This window comes from Dreissena polymorpha, chromosome 16, assembly GCF_020536995.1.
Source record: "Dreissena polymorpha isolate Duluth1 chromosome 16, UMN_Dpol_1.0, whole genome shotgun sequence".
NCBI lineage: Eukaryota > Metazoa > Mollusca > Bivalvia > Myida > Dreissenidae > Dreissena > Dreissena polymorpha.
The window spans coordinates 47,443,893-47,467,210 of record NC_068370.1 but is presented as its reverse complement, the minus strand read 5'-3'; the positions used below and the strand labels follow the sequence as shown (position 1 = coordinate 47,467,210).

Here is a 23,318-nt window from a genome sequence, read left to right as displayed (position 1 = left end):
CCATGATAAGTAGAGACGTCATGAGCCGCCTCACGGCGCATAATGTCACTGTTACGTCGCCGACTTATGATAAGCTGTTCCGCTTAAGAAAATATCAAGTGTTCGATTTTAATATGTTTATCTGGCAATTATCAACCGTTGGAAATTCTGGTGAGTAGAAAACAAACTATGATGCGCAATATGTCATCAATGACCGTTGCCGACAGTGCACTGACTTCATTTGACGCTTATGAAAATATGTATTGACTCACTTTCCGTTGATGATATGAGCGTGTATTTAACCGAACACAAACATAACTCGTCATGTGTATCAATATGCTGGTGAGATGTTGCCTTGATATCGGATTAACTCATTTATCCACGATCTTTTAATGTTTGGTGTAAGCCTAAAAGTATACATTACAACCTGACCATATTCATAATACCCGGTAGTCATACATAAACAGCAAAATATGCATAGACTTAGCTTATTTTAGCAAGGTATTTCACACAATTCGTTACTTATCTTTTCCAGGGGAAGGATTATTGGAGAAACTGGTTCTGATGAGGATATCGTTTACGCTGATATTGGTACGGGCATTGTGCAGATGGCTTTCTAATTGACCGTATCAACCTCATTAGTTCATATACAGTACTGTTGTTAAGAACTCTTTCGCGTAAAAACTGGTGTTAGGCGAAATAAATGTGTTTCCACTAACTCCAATCACAGCATTTGTGTGTGCCGATTGTTAAAGACAGTATGCACGATTGTTATATGTGTTTAATTGTAATATATTGATAAAAACATGTTACAATAGCACAAAATAGGCAAGAAAAATTATACATTGAAGACGAATCCTATAAAATGCAGCAAAGACAAATTAACGCCCAGAGCCGATTGTGACGAAGGTATTTCGTACATATTTTCCTACAATAACCGAAGCGTTCGTCTTGTAATAAGGATCGGAGTTTGTGTTGGCGTGTCATATGAATAGATATCGTTTCAGGAAATTAAAATGATCCGTTAATTTAAATTTAGATTCACAACGTACATGCATGATATACATGCTAGCGAATTCGACTGTACAAACATTTTCGATTTCAGAATAAATTATATGGCTTACATGTATTTCGCATTTTTCGACATATGCTCTTCTTAACATATATTTTTATTGATATTGAAATATATGTATAATAAGTTTTTACACATTTTGTTTGAATTCATAAACATTTGACAAAATCGTGCACACTCTTTAACTTTCGTTTTGATTTCTCGGTTGAATTCTCGATCATTTTTGCTAATTTCTTTAAAATAACTATTGAGTTTGTGATCAATATTTGCATCATTAAATCATATTCGCTTAATTCACTTTAGATCTACTTAAACAACATAAAGGAAGAATGTTAAATAATGATTTGAAATATGTCCCCTCGCTAATGGCTTATGCAGATTCTTAATAACTTAGAAAATGTTTTAAAAAGTTACCGGTAACCATAACACATTTTTGACAACCTACCTAACCTATTTTTGGGCGATTTTAGTTAGAAACAAATGATATTTTACGGTCATATTTATTAAAATCCATTTTGATAACATTTGCTTTCTTAACTTTAGCCACCGGGATACTTATATGCATTTGATGTTAATATAACTGTACTATCATTTATCACGCAATCTTACTTCTTTCCTCAAATGATGGGTGTGTACTGTGTAGTGATGCAGTGTGCGTTTGCTTAAATGTCAAGGGAAGTCTTACTGAAGCCTACATATCAATGTTCAAATATTGTTGTGTTCTTGTACTTCTAGTCAAGATTCTGGCCATAGTGAGCACACAGGGTAATAGTGTCGAGAATTCTGGTCAATAATAGTGAGCTTACAAGGCAATATTGTCGAGAATTCTGGCCAAAAATAGTGAGCATACAGGGCAATATTGTCGAGAATTCTGGCCAATAATAGTGAGCACACAGGGCAATATTGTCGAGAATTCTGGTCAATAATAGTGAGCTTACAGGGCATTATTGTCGAGAATTCTGGCCAAAAATAGTGAGCATACAGGGCAATATTGTCGAGAATTCTGGCCAATAATAGTGAGCATACAGGACAATATTGTCGAGAATTCTGGCCAATAATAGTGAGCATACAGGGCAATATTGTCGAGAATTCTGGCCAATAATAGTGAGCATACAGGGCAATATTGTCGAGAATTCTGGTCGATAATAGTGAGCACACAGGACATATTGTCGATAATTCTTGTCAATAACAGTTAGCACACGGGGCAATTTTGTCGAGAATTCTGGTCAGTAATGGTGAGCATACAGGGCAATATGTTTGAGAATTCTGGTCAATAATAGTGAGCATACAGGGCAATATTATTGAGAATTCTGGCCAATAATAGTGAGCATACAGGGCAATATTGTCGAGAATTCTGGCCAATAATAGTGAGCATACAGGGCAATATTGTTCTCTGGTCAATAATAGTGAGCAAACAGGGTCATATTGTTGAGAATTCTGGTCAATAATAGTGAGCACACAAGGCAATATTGTCGAGAAATCTGGTCAATAATAGTGAGCACACAGGGCAATATTGTCGAGAATTCTGGTCAATAATAGTGAGCATACAGGGCAATATTCTCGAGAATTCTGGTCAATAATAGTGACCATACATGGCAATATTGTCGAGAATTCTGGTCAATAATAGTGAGCACAAAGGGCAATATTGTCGAGAATTCTGGTCAATAATAGTGACCATACATGGCAATATTGTCGAGAATTCAGGTCAATAATAGTGAGCACCCATGGCAAAATTCTCGAGAATTCTGGTCAATTATAGTGACCATACATGGCAATATTGTCGAGAATTTTGGTCAATAATAGTGAGCACACAGGGCAATATTGTCGAGAATTCTGGTCAATAATAGTGAGCACACAGGGCAATATTCTCGAGAATTCTGGTCAATAATAGTGAGCACACAGGGCAATATTCTCGAGAATTCTGGTTAATAATAGTGAGCACACAGGGCAATATTCTCTAGAATTCTCGTCAATAATAGTGAGCACACAGGGCAATATTCTCGAGAATTCTGGTCAATAATAGTGACCATACATGGCAATATTGTCGAGAATTCTGGTCAATAATAGGGCCCATACATGGCAATATTGTGTTGAGAATTGAGCAAACAGGGCAATATTGTGTTGAGAATCCGAATATTCCAGTGATATAAGAACCATTTAAAGAGGCACTAAATTCGCTCAAGACATCTCATTTAATTGACTGTGTGTAAATGCTTCAAAATTGTGGGCATACCTGTCTGTCACACATCTAGGTTAGCTTAAACCTATATCTTTAAGCTCGATTGTATCAAAAGTCTTAGGATTATTGAAACGTTATCTGCATAATCTGGTAAGTTTCGCGGGTAGAATCATTACGTTGTATCTTTGGAGGAGATCTAAAGATCGCTCCGAAAAAAGGGTGATCGAACCAATGACCTCCTGGTCGCAAGGGGGACGTCATACCCACTAAGCCCCTGCGAGCGATCTATTGTTTTTTAATTTGCGCTTCTATGGTTCCTGTTTACTGACTGACAACATACTGTATTTCAGACCTGGACCTCATTGCCGACACTCGTACGAGGCTGCCTGTGGATCACATGCGCAGAGACGACCTCTTTGAGACGCGAGACTTAACAGAAGAGCAAACTTAACTTTAGTGGACTTAGAATTCCCTATTGTCATAACATGGTTGCTTGTAATTCTGATATGTAATTAAAGCAGTTGCAGCCTAACACTTAGGCCACAATTAACGGATAAGCTTGGAGTAGTATTTGCCTCACCTAGTATTCGTAAAATGGATTTATTCTGCGCCATTTTTTTATAAAGAAGGGTTGCTGTTTTTCTCTTCTCTTGATTTATTTGAATCTACTTATTTTACGTCATATATCAGTTCTGTTTTTATTTGTAATGGTAGTACGAAGCGGTATGAATTGAACGGGTTTGGCAGAAATGTTCAACGCAATAGTACAATGTTTTGTACACTTTGGGCTGGCCTCCCATTATTTGAGTTACAACAATTTTTTTATTACGCTTGCTCGCTCCAATATTGTTTTATCTAAGTCCGTAAAACAGTTTATCAAAGTGTTGTGGCCTTAGTTGCTCTTTGTCACATGGTTCACTTCACTTTTGAACCAGAATGGTTAACTGTTATACAAGTGTATTTTCAATATTTGTTATTAAAAGTTTTTTGTACACTTTAAGCTTTGTTTTATTACTTGCCATGTACAAGGCAAATATTGTGTCTAAATTAGATGGCTTGTAATCTGCCATAGGTGGAACAGAGTACATTATGAAGTGCAGTTTGGTCTACATGTTGTATTGTGTTTATGTTATCCATTGTCATTGGTAAATGCCCACCCAAAGACAGTTGGTGAATTTGTGCCACGTGCAGCTTTTGTTATCCTACTGCGAGACCATTGTAGATGCAATATTGTGATACATATCTACATAAAACGTGTGTGACTGCAAATTATGAAACGATATCTATTTCATAGAAATACATGTAACTGTGTATTCATCTTTATCATACAAATATAAATGTTTTAATGATGTATACCGAATACATGTATATAAATATTAAAGGTTGAATTGTATTAGCTGAACAAACAAAGAACTATGGTTGATCTGTGTTTATGCCTTAAACATAGAAATATAAATGGTTCTATTATGTTGACCCCTATAACATTTATTGTTGAATAAGGATAATTTATTGTTTATGTTGCAGAGGCTTTACCTTTTATTGTTAATGTATATAACTGTATTAAAAAGTTGTTAATGTAAAAAAAAAGTTGCAATAAATGCTTAGCATACAAGCTTTGTCCAATTTTCCATACCTGCCACTCTCAAGTTAATTTCCCCTCTCAACAATTTCTAGTCCGAGTTCTAGTAATCTAAATTTATACAAGGCAGACCAAAAGACAACTCAAAACTGCGCGTCAACTATTTTACCTTCAAGTTAAGGCCCTGACCATGAGCCATTAGGAATGACCCATTTGATTTACACATATTCTTCAGATCTCAATGACATTAACTTTTCATGAAAATTCTTCAACTCAATGACATTAACTTTTCATGAAAATTCTTCAATTTGTATAGAAGATATGAAGCAGACACAACTAGAGCTGAGATTGTGAAACACAATGCCCCCTACCACGCCGCTTTGAAGCCATAAGATATATTTGACCTTGACCTTTCACCACTCAAAATGTGCAGCTCCATGAGATGCACATGCATGCCAAATATCAAGTTGCTATCATCAATATTGCAAAAGTTATGACTAAGATTAAAGCTTTGGGACGGACACACACATACAATGACAGACAGACAGGCCAAAAACAATATACCCTCGATCATTTGATCCGGGGCATAAAAAGGGGCAAGTATGAAATTTAACTAGACACACGTGATTCTCTCATGTCTTTTTCTCATGCAATGTCTTTATTACTAACATGTTTCAAATTTCTACGAAGTCATATAAAGGTGAAATGATATATGACCCGACACAAAAAGAAGGCTCAAACAATGTATCTTCATGTTGGACCTTGAGCTGGGATGACAGACTCATTCTTCACATCATCTCACGAAACATTAATTCATCCATGCATCATGAAAGCCTTAACAAGAGGGCCAAGATGGCCCTAGTTCGCTCACCTGAGAGGAGTCGGTTAATTCAATCTTTACCAAACGTCAAACTTGATCTAGATATTGTCCAGACAAACATCCTTGTCAAGTTTCATCATTATTGAACCAAAACTCTGGCATATGGAGTGTTTTTGTTTTTGTAAGATTTGACCTGGTGACCTATATTTTGAGTTGACCTCCCCTTACCAACCATCAAACTTTGCTTACAAAAATAAATATTATGACCAAGATTCATAAAATCTGAAACACAATTGTGACCTCTAGTGTTTTAGAGGATTTTGTATAATATAATGAAAATTTGGACAATTTAAGGGCAATAATTATGGCATTAATTATGTTAATTATATAAAACCAATCTTTGTACCAAGTTTCATGATGATTGGGCAAAAAATGTGATTTCTAGAGTGTTCACAAGCTTTTTTTTTACTATCTATATATAAGAAAACTGCAACCCCCCCCCCCCCCGGCAGCCATGTTATTCAACTGCCTGGAACCATTTTCGAACTCAACTCTCATATCAAGGAAACAAATGTTCTGACCAAATTTCATGAAAATTGGGCCAAAAATGTGACTTCTAGTGTTCACATGTTTTCACTATATACATATAGACACAAAAGCCCCGCCCACTGGCGGCCATGTGTATTCACCGACCAGGACCATTTTCGAACTCGTCCGAGATATCAATAAAACCAATGTTTTGACCACCTTTCATGATGATTGGGCAAAAATTGTGACTTCTAGAGTGTTTACAAGGTTTCTCTATAGCCAAATAAGGAAAACTGCCCCTCCCCCGGCAGCCATGTCATTCAACTGAGTGGAACCATTTTCGAACTCAACTCTCATATCAAGAAAACAAATGTTCTGACTAAATTTCATGAAAATTGGGCCAAAAATGTGACTTCTAGAATGTTCACATGTTTTCACTATATACATATAGAGAAAAATGTCCATGTCCCGCCCACTGGCAGCCATGTTTTTTCACCAATCTGGACCATTTTCGAACTCGTACGTCCGAGATATCAATAAAACCAATGATTTGACCAACTTTCATGATGATTGGGCAAAAATTGTGACTTCTAGTGTTTACAAGGTTTCTCTTTAGCCAAATAAGGTAAACTGCCCCCCCCCCCGGCAGCCATGTTTTACAACTGACCGGAATCATTTTCAACCTCAACTCTCGTATCAAGGAAACAAATGTTCTGACCAAATTTCATGAAAATTGGGCCAAAAATGTGACTTCTAGAGTGTTCACATGCTTTCACTATATACATATCGAGAAAAATGCCCCGCCCACTGGGGGCCATGTTTTTTCACCGATCTGGACCATTTTCGAACTCGTCCGAGATATCAATAAAACCAATGTTTTGACCAACTTTCATGATGATTGGGCAAAAATTGTGACTTCTAGAGTGTTAACAAGGTTTCTCTATCGCCAAATAAGGAAAACTGCCCCCCCCCCCCTGGCAGCCATGTTATTCAACTGACCTGAACCATTTTCAAACTCAACACTCATATCAAGGAAACAAATGTTCTGACCAACTTTCATGAAAATTGTGCCAAAAATGTGACTTCTAGAGTGTTCACATGTTTTCACTATATACATATAGAGAAAAATGCCCCGCCCACTGGCGGCCATGTTTTTTCACCGATCTGGACCATTTTTGAACTCGTCCGAGATATCAATAAAACCAATGTTTTGACCAACTTTCATGATGATTGGGCAAAAATTGTGACTTCAAGAGTGTTTACAAGGTTTCTCTATAGCCAAATGAAAACTGCCCTGCCCACTGGCGGCCATGTTTTTCAACGGACCAGAACTACTTTTGAACTCGACCAACATATCATTAAGGCAAACATTTTTACAAAGTTACATGAAGATTGGGCATAAAAAGTGACTTATACAGTGTTTACAAGGTTTTTCTTTTTTGTTGACCTAGTTACCTAATTTTTGACCAAGCATGACCCGGTTTCGAACTTGATCGAGATATCATTGGGACAAATCCTCTGACCAAGTTTCATGAAGACCAGACATGAAATGTGGCCTCTAGAGTGTTTACAAACCAAATGTGGACGACGGACCGACGGAAGACGGACAAAGACTGGTCACAAAAGCTCACCTGAGCAATCAGGTGAGCTAAAAAGGCAGTGGAGATATTGAGCAGACACATGAATTCTTTGACCTTGAAATGCCTTTTCCTTGTGCAAGGAATCTCAGTGAACAAACAATACCTCGGTATTTTCTAAGATTGATGATGTTCATTAACCCTTTCCCCATAAGAAGCAAAGTGAAAATGGCTTTTGCAACCAGCATAAAACCAGAACAGCCTGCCAGTAACTCGCAGTCTATTCAGGTTTTATGCTGTTTGCTGCTCATCAGTATCTAAGGGTTGGAAATGAAGCCTTTAAAACTTTAATCTAGTAAGAAAGGTCTTTCATTAAATTTAACTTTTTAAGGGACTACAAATGCTTCAAAATACGTATCCAAGTGGTAAAAGGGTAAAAGAGTTATGAACCTAACAGGATAACACAGGCTCAGACTTTGACCTTCCATTATGACCTTGAGACCCACTTTGACTGGCACATGACTTAAGCATCAATTCTTTTAACATTTTTGGAGGCGCATTTCATGAAAATCGGTCAAGGACAATACATTAACATGGTAGAATTTAGAAGAAAGGAGAATAGATTAACATAGTAGGATTTAGAAGGTATGGATACATGTATGTGTCATGCACAGACTGATAGACAAGGAGAATTCCTATAAATCACCACATTGCCACAATAAAATCAATGCCTAGAGACTAGTGAGCAATTTATTATCTTATTTAAATCCATACTGGACCAATGAGAACAAAAAAATAAAACACAATTTTCTTTCAAAACCTTTATTTGCACATCATCCATCATAGTAATTTCAGACATACTAAACATGAATATGTAATGAATTAAATGAAGAAAATGAAATATGCAAATGAATGACTGCAAACTAGCAAATGGGTTACTGAACTGTTCTAGCACATGCTCTCCATTTCAAGCCTAGACTTATGTCCATATGAAAACAGAAAGTTCTGATTGAAACAAACATATCTGTGAAAAATTTTAGTTGAAAAAATAAAATATCATGATGCACTGACACCAAATTAGAAAATACTAAAAATATTAGAAAATAAAAAAAAGTTTAATACTTTTTTGTTAAATTTTGTCTACTAATGTATTAAGTAGTTTGTGATTGAACAAACACAAAGTTTACATAGGATTATGAGATTTTACCAATTATAACTTTTAAACTTAATTGCTAGACATGAAGAATTCAAAATCATGATCGATGTATAAAACAAAAATTAGAAAGAAAAGAAAACAAAGGTCTAGACCTTGACATATGTATTAAATAAAGGATATTAATTTGACCGGATCAAAGTTTACAAACATTTGAGCCTTGTTTTGAGAAAACTGGACTTAATGCATAAGCATATAGTGTCGTCCCTGATTAGCCTGTGTGAACTGCACAGTGTAATCTGTGAGGACACTTAACGCACATGCATTAAACCCAGTTTTCTCAGAACAAGGCTTATTTAGATGTTCTAAATCGCTCATGTTCCCAGGCATTATTTCAGATACATCTCCTCACGCCCACCAGCTGACACATACAACATGTCTTAGATAGGCTTAATCTTAAAGTGAAGTCCAATGAGAGAGAACACCAGGCACTTGAGATCCTGCACCAGGTAGTAGAACGTCCTCAAACCATCCGGGTCTCTGGGAACAGGGAAGAATTATAATCACGTATTGTACAGAATATTTACTTTTCATTTATGTAGCCAGGGCCCATATTCCTTATACAATCCTTTAAGAAATTCCTTAAGACTTAGACTTAAGAGAATAAATAAAGGATATTTGTTGGATTTGTTGGAATATTGATTTTAATTCAAGACTTATCAGAAAAAAATATGAGTGAATGAAAATCGATATTCCACCAAATCCAATAAATTTTCTTTTAATTACATGCCTACAAATGAATTTTTGCATTTTTGCAGAAATTATGTCGTAAGGTCATGAAAATTACATCATTTCACAGTATATTATTTTCACTGTTTTAAACTGTTTTTATCAGTTTTAATTCACTGATATTTCTCTATTAACCACTGGAAAGCATAAAATAAAGAATATTCTAATCTTTAAAGTATTATATCCAGAAATTTCATTTATATTGGGTCAAACTTGCTATTAACCACCACTAATTACTTTTTTAAAAACCTTTCAAGTATATTAAGGATATTTTTCACTTGTATTGGCACCACTAGTAGCCTGTACATAATAATACCTTCACAGCTTCTTACTGACTCAGTACGGTGTGATACAGGATTAATAATTCATATAATTCTCTGAATATAAAGTATGACATAATTGAATATAGTTTTGCTAATTTTACAAATATGGTATATTTTGGGGAATAGAATGGTACTCTATAAGACAAATTTCTTAAAGGGCTTCTTATTGGCTCTGTAAGATGTGATATAGTGTAATAAATTAAGATTCATATTCTGGCCTTGTATCACGCTTTAGTGGACCAGTGAAAACCAATGTGACTTATATAATCAGCATAAAATATTTGCAAAACGAGGACATTAAACAATCTTGGCCTCTGAAATTGAGAAGAACTCATCTGCATATCATGACTTAAACAATTCTCTCAATTATACCCATCACCTTACACTGCCATTCAGTATAGGAAATAATGGAACATTTAAACTGTACCATACATTGGAATAAATCTTTTATCATTTCTACTGAGTTAAAATGGCTAACATCAAAGAATATGCGAGCCATAGGGTCATTTGCTCAAACTCAGAATGTTAAGTACTTGAAATTTTAGAACAATTCAATGTTAACATGTGCATATGTATTTACAGTGAAAAACATGAAAACTCAAATACAAGAATGAAAAGCAGACACACTTCAGTCAAAACCGTGAGGAATATTATAATGGACTAGAATGTGCTGAATTTGGAAAACCCACTAATATCAGTAATGTGAGATTACAAACAAAGCTGTTCCATTCAAAGTTCTTTTAAAATCACATGCAATATCAACTGTTGTTTTGTGAACAAAACTAAAAAACAATTGGTGCATATAATAATTAAGCATTGAATGTACCCATGTAACACGTGCGTTTTTCTCAAGATGTACATATTTGGATTACAGGTACTCTACAGTAGTCATTACAAATTTCAAAATGGACATATACACTTTGCTTACTTGCTCTGGTTGACATCTACCAATGAGCCTATTTTTGATGTGGTGAATGAAATGTGCTCATCTCCTATCACAATCTCCAGCTCCTAAAACATGTAGGAATACTGTCAAACATGTAGGAATACTGTCAAACATGTAGGAATACTGTCAAACATGTAGGAATACTGTCAAACATGTAGGAATACTGTCAAACATGTAACTGAGATTGATCATCTTGATTGAGCATAAAAAAAGAGCAGAAATATTTGCTGCCATCACAAATGAAAGACAAAATTACCAATGTAACCTTTGTTTTTTGAATATACGTTTTTTAAATGAAAACATGTTGCAGAAAAGACTATTCAGTCTGCAAAAACACAGTATGATAAAAAATATAATTGTTTACTTTCTGGTGCTTTTAAATGAGGCTTATGGACATCATGTGCATCAAAATAATGAAGACAGAACATAGTAGTTTGCTCTCATTTTCAAAAAAGAATGTTGAACAAATTAATACATAAAAAAACATAATCAGTTTGAAATGAATTCCATGACTATAAAAACATGGAAGATAATGAAAATAATAATCTTATGCTTATCCTTGTTCCTGACACTTAAGTGGGTGTACCTGTCTGTACCTTCCAATCCTGTCTAGAGGTGGCCACAGCCCTTAATCCCGTTAGAGAAAACTGAGCTTAATGCATGTGCGCTAAGTGTCATCTCAGATAAGCCTGTGCAGTTTGCACATGCTCATCAGGGACGACACTTTCTGCTTGTATGGAATTTCTTGTTCTACCAGCATCATAGGCATACCTGTCTGCAAATCCTGTCTGGTGGTGGCCACGGCATGCACATAAAGTGTCATCTCAGATAAGCCTGTGCAGTCCGCACAGGCTAATCAGGGACGACAATTTCCACTTTCATGGAATTTCTTGTTCCACCAGCATCAATAGGCATACCTGTCTGCCAATCCTGTCTGGTGGTGGCCACAGCCCGTCATCCTCCTGCATGACCTCGGAGTCGTCTATGATCCTCTTCAGCTCCTCCATCACTGACTTGTGAACGTACGCCTGAAACGGTCACCAGTCACCATATGAGCCTTGCTCTGGGATAACTGGGCCTAACGCATGTGTGTAAAATGTCATCCCAGATTAGCCAGTCCGCACAGGCACAACACTTTCCACCTGAACTGTTTGCACTAAAACGTCCTTTAAACAAAAAATACCATAAAAGCCGAAAGTATCATCTCTGATAAGTCTACATGTATGCGGACTGCACAGGCTTATTTGGAACGATGCTTTACTCACATGCATAAAGCCCAGTTTAAGTTGATAGTTTTGGGTGTTACCAAAACAATACATGTATGTTATCTTTTGAGGGGTGTGATTTTGGAAACACCTCGGGGACAGAAAATTCGACTATTAAAACCAAATGCAAATGAAAGGTAAAATCAAATGTGAAAGGAGGAGAAATAATATTCTTGATTTGGGCTACATTGTAAACATTTTCGAAGTTTGAAAAGAGAGGTAAAGTATAACAAGAGCACTGCATAACGGGTGCCAACAATCGGCTGCGAAAGCTTGTCAGAATTTTTTTTTTAGAGGTCACAGTGACCCAAAATTGCGTGTGGCGTGTAGAACTCATCAAGGTGCATCTACATATGAAGTTTCAAAGTTGTAGGTGGAAGCACTTTGATTTTAGAGCCAATGTTAAGGTTTTAGCACAACGCCTATGGCGGAAGGCGGACGACACAACGAGCTGGCTACCTCGGGTTTTCTCCGAAAACAGCCGAGCTAAAAGTTAAGAAGACTGTAGTCATTTGCTTATTTGGCATAAATAGCTGACTAAGCGCTGGAGAGTTAAAAAGAATTCATAACAAGAGCTGTCACCATAGGATGACATATACCCCCTACAAACGCTTTGTATAGTATAGTATTTTTCGAAACCTAAACGCAGATTTTGAAACCTAAACGCGGACCCTAAGTTCAAGGTCAAGGTCACAGGGGTCAAAATTTGTGTGCATATGGATTGGCCTTGTCCATATAAACATGCATACCAAATATGAAGGTTTTATCTCAAGGGACATAGAAGTTATGAGCTTTTTTTGAAATCTAAATGCAGATTTTAAGTTCAAGATCAAGGTCACAGGGATCAAAATTTTTGTGCGTATGGAAAGGCCTCGTCCATATTCACATGCATACCAAATATGAAGGCTTTATCTCAAGGGGAATAGAAGTTATGAGCATTTTTCAAAACCTAAACGCAGATTTCGAAACCTAGACGCGGACCCTAACTTCAAGGTAAAGGTCACAGGGGTAAAAAATGTGTGCGTATGGAAAGGCCTTGTCCATATTCACATGCATATCAAATATGACGGTTATATCTCAAGGGACAAAGAAGTTATGAGCATTTTTCGAAACCTAAACGCAGATTTCGAAACCTAAACGCAAAGTGTGACGGAAAGACGGACAGTCCGATCACTATATGCCCCCTTTTCTTTGAAAAGGGGAAGAAAAACAATTTTATAGAATAACTGAATAATTGAAATACAAACTTTACAGTATAAGAATGCCTTATAACTGCCCCCTACTTAAGTTTTCTCAGAACAAAAACGCTGTTGTAACAGACTTGTAAATCTAGGCCTATGCCAGAGGCATTAAACTCAACATGAACTTAATCCTGGATTTGTTAGTTACTTTTACATTGGAGTTTATGTTTAGAAAGAAAAATTATTTATAGTAAAGAAAGTTGCCAGGAGATTGTGGCAATTTGTGCTAAACACATTAATTTTAATGATGACTTGACAAACTTTTTTCCATATCTATTTTATCATAATCTGCATTCACACGTACCTCTTTTCTAATCATTGTATCATTTTTGTAGTTGGAGTTGTTGGCATATCTCAGTTTACCTGAAAAAACAACACAATAACATTGCAACCAAATCCTTATGGTATATTACCGGTTATTAACTGTAAGTTCTTCAATAGTCAAATTCAAGCTTTATATAAAATTGAGTGCTTACACTAGATGAAAACAGTCGTTCCAAGTAAACCTTATTAATAGAAATAAGTATGGATAGCGGACCAAAGCCTATATATATGTTTGAAGGCTGACTGATTTTTAAATGCCAGAATATCAGAAAAGCCCAATATGTGTAGTAAATTCTGTTTTCATTACAGTTATAAGTTGCCTGTTGTCAATAATGATAGTAATTATTTAAAAGCTGCATCGTGCACCTCGGACGCTAGATTTACTTCTAACAGCCTTTTTAACCGCATGCTCACATACTCAAAAACAAAATTTACATTATTCATACAAGTGAGTTCAATTATTTTCAACAAAATGTGGATAATTATGCCAGTGTAAAATGCAAAGGTTTCATAATTGGATTATTTTGGAAGATTATGAAAAATGCTTTGGGTTCTGTCATATCCCCTGACCCCCATTTTTCTTATCAATTACACAAACCTCATGCATGAAACCTGGGTAAATTAGATTTGAGAAAAACTGCTATAGTCTATAGGTTATAGGAAAAAGATGTTCAACTTTATGAAGAAAGCATGAAACTTTGTATATAACCATTTTAAGGTATGCTGAATTCAATAAGATGTGAGGACACGCGATTGGAAAACTCTATATGCCCTAAAATGAGGCTCCAAAAGGGGGCCCATTTTTCATTTTTTATTTTTGAGCAACAGGATAGGAAACAAAAACAACACATATTTTTTTCATTAACTATTGTTTCTTTATCTAAAAATGTATCAATATTTAATATATCAAACATTTTTATACTAAGAACACAGTAAAATTACAAAAATGAGGCCCCAAAAGGGGAAAAATCTAAAAATAATGGTTTCAAAACATTTAATAATTAACAAGAGTGCCAAACTGTCACAAGATACGCCCGTTCGAAGGTTTTGGACACCATGCTCAATGCTTGAAAGTGTCCTCAAGACCTAGTTATTGACCCGGCATGACCCATATTTGAACTTGACCTAGATATCACTTAGATGTAACATCTGACTAAATTTGGTGAAGATCAGATGAAAACTACTTCAATTAAAGAGCGGACAACATGCTTAATGCTTGAAATGCACTATGTGACCTCGTTTTTGACCCGGCATGACCCATGTTCGAACTTGACCTACATATCATCTAGACACAACTTCTGACCAAATTAGGTGAAGATCAGATGAAAACTACTTCAATTAGAGAGCGGACACCATGCTAAATGCTTGAAATGCACTAAGTAACCTCGTGACCTAGTTTTTGACCCGGCATGACCCATATTTGAACTTGACCTACATATCATCTAGACACAACTTCTGACCAAATTTGGTGAAGATCGGATGAATACAATTTGAATTAGAGTCCGGACAAAGTGGCGCCGTTGAAAATGCACTAATTGACCCTATGACCTAGTTTTTGACCCGGCATGACCCATATTCGAACTTGGCCTATATATCAACTAGATGCAACTGCTGACCAAGTTTGGTGAAGATCGGATGAATACAATTTGAAATAGAGTCCGGACAAAGTGGCCCCTTTGAAAATGCACTTATTGACCCTATGACCTAGTTTTTGACCCGGCATGACCCATATTCGAACTTGGCCTAGATATCAACTAGATGCAACTGCTGACCAAGTTTGGTGAAGATCGGATGAATACAATTTGAAATAGAGTCCGGACAAAGTGGCCCCTTTGAAAATGCACTTATTGACCCTATGACCTAGTTTTTGACCCGGCATGACCCATATTCGAACTTGGCCTAGATATCAACTAGATGCAACTGCTGACCAAGTTTGGTGAAGATCGGATGAATACAATTTGAATTAGAGTCCGGACAAAGTGATGCCTTCCGCCCGCCGCCCGCCCGCCGCCAAGGGGTTTCACATAATACGTCCCGTATTTTATACGGGCGTATAAAAATGACCACTCATTGATCTTACATATAATATTTAACTAAATTGATCTTAATAAATGTCCTACAACTTTTTAAAACCAAAACTAAACAATTCCTGCCCCAAAAGCAATGAGGCCCCTAATGGGGAACACTTAAGTAATACCTCTCCGGTAATGCAAATAATACAAATAATGTTGAATCACTGGACCAATAAAAAATCTTAAAATAATTTATCATTTTTGCATTATTAATATCTCATAACAAGTATTCCATATTTAATTATTAAGGTTAAAGCCATATATGAGGCCCTACATTGGAACTTACTAATTATTGTTTAGTGTATATCAACTTCAATACTGGGTATCAGCTTCAATACTGAGTATGAGTAAAATGAGAACATGATTAAGCAAAACAGTACCATATATTTTTTTTCCTTACTATTCATAAACTTCAGTTCATATCAAATGCATGATATAAAATATAATAATTATTTTTTTTCAATTACAAGCAAACTAACTAACAAATGAACTTGATCAAGTCTAAACAACTTCAGTGTTGAATATGTAATCTTATTTCGGTTTGGTTCTTGTAATATTTGTTAGAAGTAATTGTCTCCTAACCAATGATAATTCAATAGTCTGTTCATGTATGGTTAATGCATAATTATACACAACTTAAATGATCAGTAGATTAAAACTCAGAATGAGGCCCAATTCTGGGTTTTTCATGTATACCAGTATTATCTAAACATGTCATGAAATGTATTATAGATAATTCCATTAGTTCTATACAGCAGTAATTCGTAGTGATGTCATGTATTCATATCATATAAACCTATTTATAATAGAGTGTATACTTAAATGTATCTAATACTTTTGGTATATACTTGTATTATGTAAGTATCTTATTCTCTTACACAAAGGCCTTCACAATGGCACAACTGTGTATAGGGTAAATTTGCCTCGATGCATTTCATTTACATCTACCAGAGCAGGTGTTTTTACAGTTGCATTTGATAAGTTCTCTACAACTCTTAGCAGCTTCCGGAAGGGAACTCAAAAATGGGACCCAAGTGTCATTGTTTTTGATCCAACCCCAGTCACTAGGATTAGGCAACTCAGGATTCGCAATCATGGCTTGACCCCAAACGTGACCTGCTTGATACACAGCCCTTTTAACATGCTGGACAAGTGCGCATCTGGTAGGTGGAATCAATCTGTCTATTTCCTTGAGAAAAGAGATGCTTCATAGCTTCATTTACAGATGCATGGGATGAGGTTTTGCTTTACAATAAGATAATGTATCGTTCCACAACTTTGAAATCCTCATCTGTCACTGAAATCAAGGAAGCGTAATAAAAAGCGTGAATGCTGTCTTTGTGCCAATGTCTGCAAATGCAGATACAGTATCGCATCCTGACAATGCATAACTAATAAAAGAAATAAAAGGTCAAACGAAACATCTTTGCCAAGACGAGTGGCTATCAAATGAGCTCGTATGTACCTGAAATGTTTGTTGTGTGTCCAAATGCTAGCCACAGTTCACAATTTTCAAACTGACTGATGGTGCAAATCGTTAGCACTAAGACATTTGTGTCAGTTGCATGAAGCATTACTCGCTTGTAGCCTTGTTTATACGCATCCACAGCATGCAAAATCATACAAGAATCAGCTTCCTTATGGTTGCAAGGCTGTATATTGCTGATATCTGGTTCCACTGGCTCAGTGCTGCTGTTAGCAACTAAAACATTCTCTCTAAAAGTGGTCAGAACCACCTTCCCTGGTGGTGTTTTCAAAAGACTAATTTGTGTTGCCAGAAACTCGTAAAGTGTTGTTTTGTTTTCATCAACCCTTAAGAATGATTTCCAGTTAGCAGGAATTCGAGTCGATCTGTTTACTCTGATTTTATCGCCTGACCCTCGACTGTGTCTAGTATGTACGTTGAGGCTGTTGGGGTTGTACGTATCCCATACTACATCGACCCTGTCGACTGACATTAGCTGCTTAGATAAATAAGGTAATACAAGCTTCAATGCATAATCACTGAACGCTAGAACTCTCTTGTCTGACCTGTTGGGATCCAGGGACTGAACAATGGCAGCACCATCGTGTATGCTAACCTCTACAGGAGGACTCATCTCTGGCGATTCCTCTTCTCTTTCTAGACACTTCAGTAGATCTGCTTTACTACCTAGTTTCATCTTGTTATTTTCTGCTATAGATGGGGGCCATGCATGGTTTTTGTATTAAAAAAAGATGTCCAAATCACCGTCTCTCACCTGACATGAAATATACATTCTAGAAAATAATTTAATGTCACTTTTCATACTTTTAACTTTTTATGCCTTTGCCTCTTTCTTTCTGGACCCAGTTCGAAAAAGGGGAAGTGAATTTTTCTTTATTGTCACGTAAAAACCTTTTATATTGTTGCTTAGACGTTCAACAATCACAGATTCGTACTGAGCTTTTCCAATTGATTCTGCTGTCTTGACTGACATGATTACCTCAGGAGACATGACAACTTTTGTGTCAAGCGTATAAAGGTCTGATGTGTCTTCTTCAAAGGGATTTCCCATATCATCTATTGTTTCGACTAGCTGGCGTACCTGAGTCTGAAACTGTTTTTGTTTAGTTTGCTTCTCCTCATGGTGTTTAGTATCATCTAAATTGTCTGTATCATCACTCGCTTCCATAAGAATGCGTGATGTTTCTGGTGCAGACACCATCCATCTTCGAAGTGCATCTGGATTTTCGGTTAGACCAACGAATCCACCGTCACCCTTTACTAAAGCATTCTGCTGCTCATGAATTTGGTTGGAGCAAGTGCTAAAAATCTGTGTTTAGTTTTATTTGTTACAAAGTGTCCTTTTGTGAACTCTTCGTGGACATTGATACTTCTTTCTTTAATTAAAATTAAATCTTGTGAATGGACAGTCAGCCAACGAGCATAATGAACATGGTTTATTGCAAACATCCATGGCACCATCTTACCCAGGCATTCTACATACATCTCGTAATTAGCCTCCCTTTGAGATTTCATAAACTGTAAACACAGTTTTTCAAGCTCCATTGTTTTATTCCAGTACGCAAATTGAGGGTGGATATTATCCATCATATCTGACCACTTCTGATAATCTAACTTTTCAGCACTATCTGTGACTCTTCCGGTATACTCTTTATAAGCTTTACACTTCAATATATAAAGAGCAGCTACCAAAACTTGGTGGGCCCACTGACCATGTGAAGTACTAGCACCATTCTGTATGCTGTTAGCTCTACCAGCGGAAAGTCCTTTTTCGTACAATACGTCTACAAGATCTTTATGTCTGATTTTATTGTGTACTGTAAGGCCCAAATATAAGGGCATCATTGTCATTCTATCTAAAGGATGCAGCGTACGAACATGTTTTGAATCTTTCTTCACACGTTTTACAGCATTAAAAACCAGGAGCTGTGTCAGTGAAGAAGCAATATCTTTAAGGTTAAATTCTGGTCCAGTCTCGTGACAAATATCTGTCCCAGAGAGTATCATTTCAACTAGCATATTTAAAGATTTGGGCAGATCTTGATACTGGGCATCAATCAAAGAGCCTTTGAATTCATACTTTTTGCTAAACATGTCTTTTCGTACAATACTTGCAGCTCGTAATAACGTGACAGCTTCATTGTCGTGATCTATACTATTTGCACAAAGTAAGGAATCACCAATGTCTTTCCTAAATGACAATACAACCTCATAGTATTTTGGTATTGAATATATATCAACCACAGGAGACTAGATCTAATTAATTCATTTAATTATATAATGTAAGTCCAGTTCAACACTCCACTACCACATATCATGCTGGATACTCATGTGGATAATTGCTGAAAAGTTAATTGTTAAAGAAACTGTTTTTTTTTAACTTACTGATTAGTAACATAGTTATGTATATTATGTGAACATTTGCTATGTGATTTACAAAGGTGAAGTTGGTATTTGGTTTAAAAATTTATGTTTTTTTCCATGAAATTTCCTTGCTAGAAAAGTTTGGGTTACAATCATGACAATACTTAATATACATGTATATAGCAGCTTATCATTCTATTATTATAAATTGACAAGAATTCTGTAAAATCTATGTGGCATACTATTTATGCTATCTCAACTTGTTTATATGAACATTAATTGATGTACATTGAAAACGTAAGGAATATATAATTGTTTACTTCTGAATAAGTTGATATCTTTATTATAATTGTATATAACATAATTATAATTATGCTCTGAGATCATTACATACTCTTCGCATATATATATATATATATATATATATATATATATATATATATATATATATATATATATATATATATATATATATATATATATATATATACTTTCCATTATATAGTTTAATTAACATTAATAAATATGTTGTTTAATTCAATAATAAACTATGTACATGTTCTGTTATGTTCTTTATATTTTAATCCATCATTCAAATACAAGCACGATAATCTTTATTAAAATGTGCTTTAGATAATTAATATTATCTCTTTACCTATTAGCCCGACAAAATAAGGTTTAATATAATGATTTACCTATAGATTTGAAATGAAGGTAAATACTATATGAAACGGGTATTAAATATACATGTATTTACTTCTAATGTTATACAAGTGTGTATATGTATAATCTCCCCTTTCAAGTGCGAATTTGGAGGATTATCATGTAATGCATCAATAAATACCCATACAATTTCAACAGATCATGCACCTCTCATTCATAATATTGCATTATTTTAACATTTAAATCATTTTCACACAATAATTGTGACATATAGCAATTTCAGGAAAATCTCTATCTCAGAAAAGCCGTTTTTACCTCCCTTTTTGAAATTGGTTTAAAAGTAGGTTCCCGGACAGATAGAGCGTGTCCTCACGTCTTATTTTATTAAGGGTATATTAAATAAGCTTCATACCAATTTTGGTGCTTTCTTCAGAAAGTTGAACATCTTTGGTATTTTATGTGCCATAACCTATTCACTACTAATCCACTAAAAAATTACATCCCTGGGTATAGTGATACTATTAAATTGACTTAACACTCTACATTTAAACAATCATTATTCTGAACCTTGTATTTTACACAATGTTAGGTTGATGTAACCATGCAAAACATTCTATGCATTTGAATATTGATACATTGTAAGGGTTTAACCAAAAAGGCCACATACCAAAATGGCCGAATACCAAAAAGGCCTTACCAAAAAGGCCCCAAAGCGTACCAAAAAATGAACCAAAAAGGCCTTAAAGCAATTATTGTTATTTTAGGATTCAAATTGTGTTTACGATTCAAATTGTGTTTACAAACAAATACACATAAATCAATATGGAATAAATACTCTATTTATTGGATCTCCAGAGGGAGGAAATTATTACAACTTGACACAGTCACTCTTGAATTAATAAAAGATTATAATCGTGTACTGAAGAAGGCCTAGGGCTAAAAGAGTGACTGCATGTTTCAAGTTTCAATATGGAATAAGTCATAAAACAGGTATGAAGTTTGTTATTTTCTTTATTACAAAATATACATAATTTCTATTAATTTCAATTTCATAATAATATTGTTTAACATGTGAATTCTATTTTCTAATAAATCAAAATGGATTACAACATATAACCTGTATGAACTTTATGTTCTTTATTACAAAAATACATTTACAACAAAACTTACATAGAGTACACAGTCAACGTGTCAAAATACAACAGAATTTAAACTACATTATAAAATATACATGTACATTTCTCCCACACAACACCGTACACTTGACCGACCTTGGCCGGGAACTCGGAGGTGGTGCATTGTTTCGCCTCATACTTTGTCACATAAATTAGAGATCGGAAGTGGTGACAGTCGTTATAATTTTTAATAATACATTTGTATCACATAGAATAAAGCATGTTAAGGGTACTTAAAGCATTGAAACCTAGAAAAATCACAATATATTGCCTGCTGTGTTGAAAAAATGGTAACCAGTATAAAAGTTGTTGTTTGCATTTATTTAGTGTAGTAGCTAATAAAAAAAGCTGTCAGCAATCAATAGCACCAATCTGATTTGGATTGATATTATTTGAATACTTAGGTTTCTTCTGCATAAATCATTATTTAAACTGAAAATAAAATTATGTAATCTTACCTATTCAATAATGAAAGCATACTTGTCTGTTTGTTCATTAAAAAAGACACCTTACAGAAGTGTGTGTTTATGATACATTTAGTATACATTTGTTTGTAACACTATATTTTTAACTTCACCTGTAATCTGAAAGTAATCAGTAATCATAGCGAGTTGTCAGTTGCAATAATTCAGCTCTCAGCTTTATGAACCAAAGGGTTGCTGAGAATTGCAATGCGCCGTCTATTGTCCTAAGGTGCAAAATTTAATCACCACTGACAGTGTTTTTTTTCATTCAAAATCGGGTCTGGTAACCGGACCCATTCCCAATGGAAAAAAGTATATATTTTTCCGAAATGGGAGCTAAAAATTCCAAATGGAAGGTTTTTTTTTGTTTTTTTTTTAGATCTCAATATTTTGTTCATCTCCCACCCATATAAGATCAACTTGTATCCTCAATTTTAAAGCATTTGTTAGCAAAACAACAACAACACTAATTTCCCAATTTTAGTCAAAATGCCGCGAATTTTCCCAATCCAAAGGGACCCGGCCCCATTCCCAAAATGGTGAAAAAAACACTGACTGAAAATGCTAAGGAACACTGATACTGCAAAAACTTATCAATGTTTACCTTGTTGAAAGCACAAAATCATGCATACCATTAAAGCAAGAAATAATTGCTTCTTTTTTTATTTGTTATTCTTTTGTATGCTCTATCCACAATTTTGGGGAACTGTTGTAATGTTGCAGATAAAAAGTGTTGCTATTGGTTGGGTAGCAGTATGCCAATATATTAAAGCTGTTCCAAATTTTAGAATGAAAATGTTAGCAAGAATAAGGTATTGAAACATAGTCGTGTGTTTTTTAGGTTGCATGTTTTTGAAGTTTATTCATCACTTTCCTTCATTGGTAACGAACACATCATTCTGTTTAGTGATGCGCATGAAATCAGTGTGCAAAACTGCAATTGTTTTTATGAAGGGGTGCATATGTACTCAAAGAGCCGCCAAAGAAAAAAATTATAAAAGGCTCTGGGAATGTTTCTTTCTAATCATCTTTTGTGTGCTGCAGCCTGCAACTTGCAAGTTGTTGTAAATTTTAATAAAATGGTTTCTCGAAAAGTAAAGGTTGATCTTGTAATATGTGTTTGAAATAATAAATTAAATGTATATTTACCATCAGGGCGGAATTCGAATTCGAGAAACTCGTGCCCAAATTTGCCTTTGTGGCCAACATAATAACGCAAGTAAAAATCTGTGGAGGCAGCCATCTTAGAAATGCGTACACCATGCGTTGGTTTATATTCGTAAACAATAATAAGATATTAATGTGTTGTGTTCTTAAAT

The 23,318-nt window shown here is 35.2% G+C and overlaps 2 protein-coding genes across 3 annotated transcripts in view; one reads left to right on the top strand and one right to left on the bottom strand.

Moving 5' to 3' along the window:
* The window catches only part of LOC127862136 (omega-amidase NIT2-like), a 40,543-nt gene extending 35,701 nt beyond the window's left edge, over positions 1–4,842 (top strand). For both annotated transcript variants that reach the window (XM_052401129.1, XM_052401130.1), the window contains 2 exons: positions 515–570; positions 3,581–4,842. In XM_052401129.1, coding sequence (XP_052257089.1) covers positions 515–570; positions 3,581–3,681 — 157 coding nt within the window. In that variant the 3' untranslated portion in view covers positions 3,682–4,842. The remainder of the gene's footprint in view (positions 1–514; positions 571–3,580) is intronic.
* Positions 4,843–8,540: 3,698 nt separating this feature from the next.
* Positions 8,541–23,298, bottom strand: LOC127862144 (protein mago nashi homolog 2). Its single transcript, XM_052401139.1, has 5 exons — positions 23,149–23,298; positions 13,756–13,814; positions 11,863–11,973; positions 10,928–11,010; positions 8,541–9,427 (listed from the first exon to the last, which is right to left on the bottom strand). Exons 1-5 carry the CDS (start codon positions 23,240–23,242, stop codon positions 9,328–9,330), a joined length of 447 nt encoding a protein of 148 aa, XP_052257099.1. The 5' UTR covers positions 23,243–23,298; the 3' UTR covers positions 8,541–9,327.
* Between the last annotated feature and the right edge of the window lie 20 nt (positions 23,299–23,318).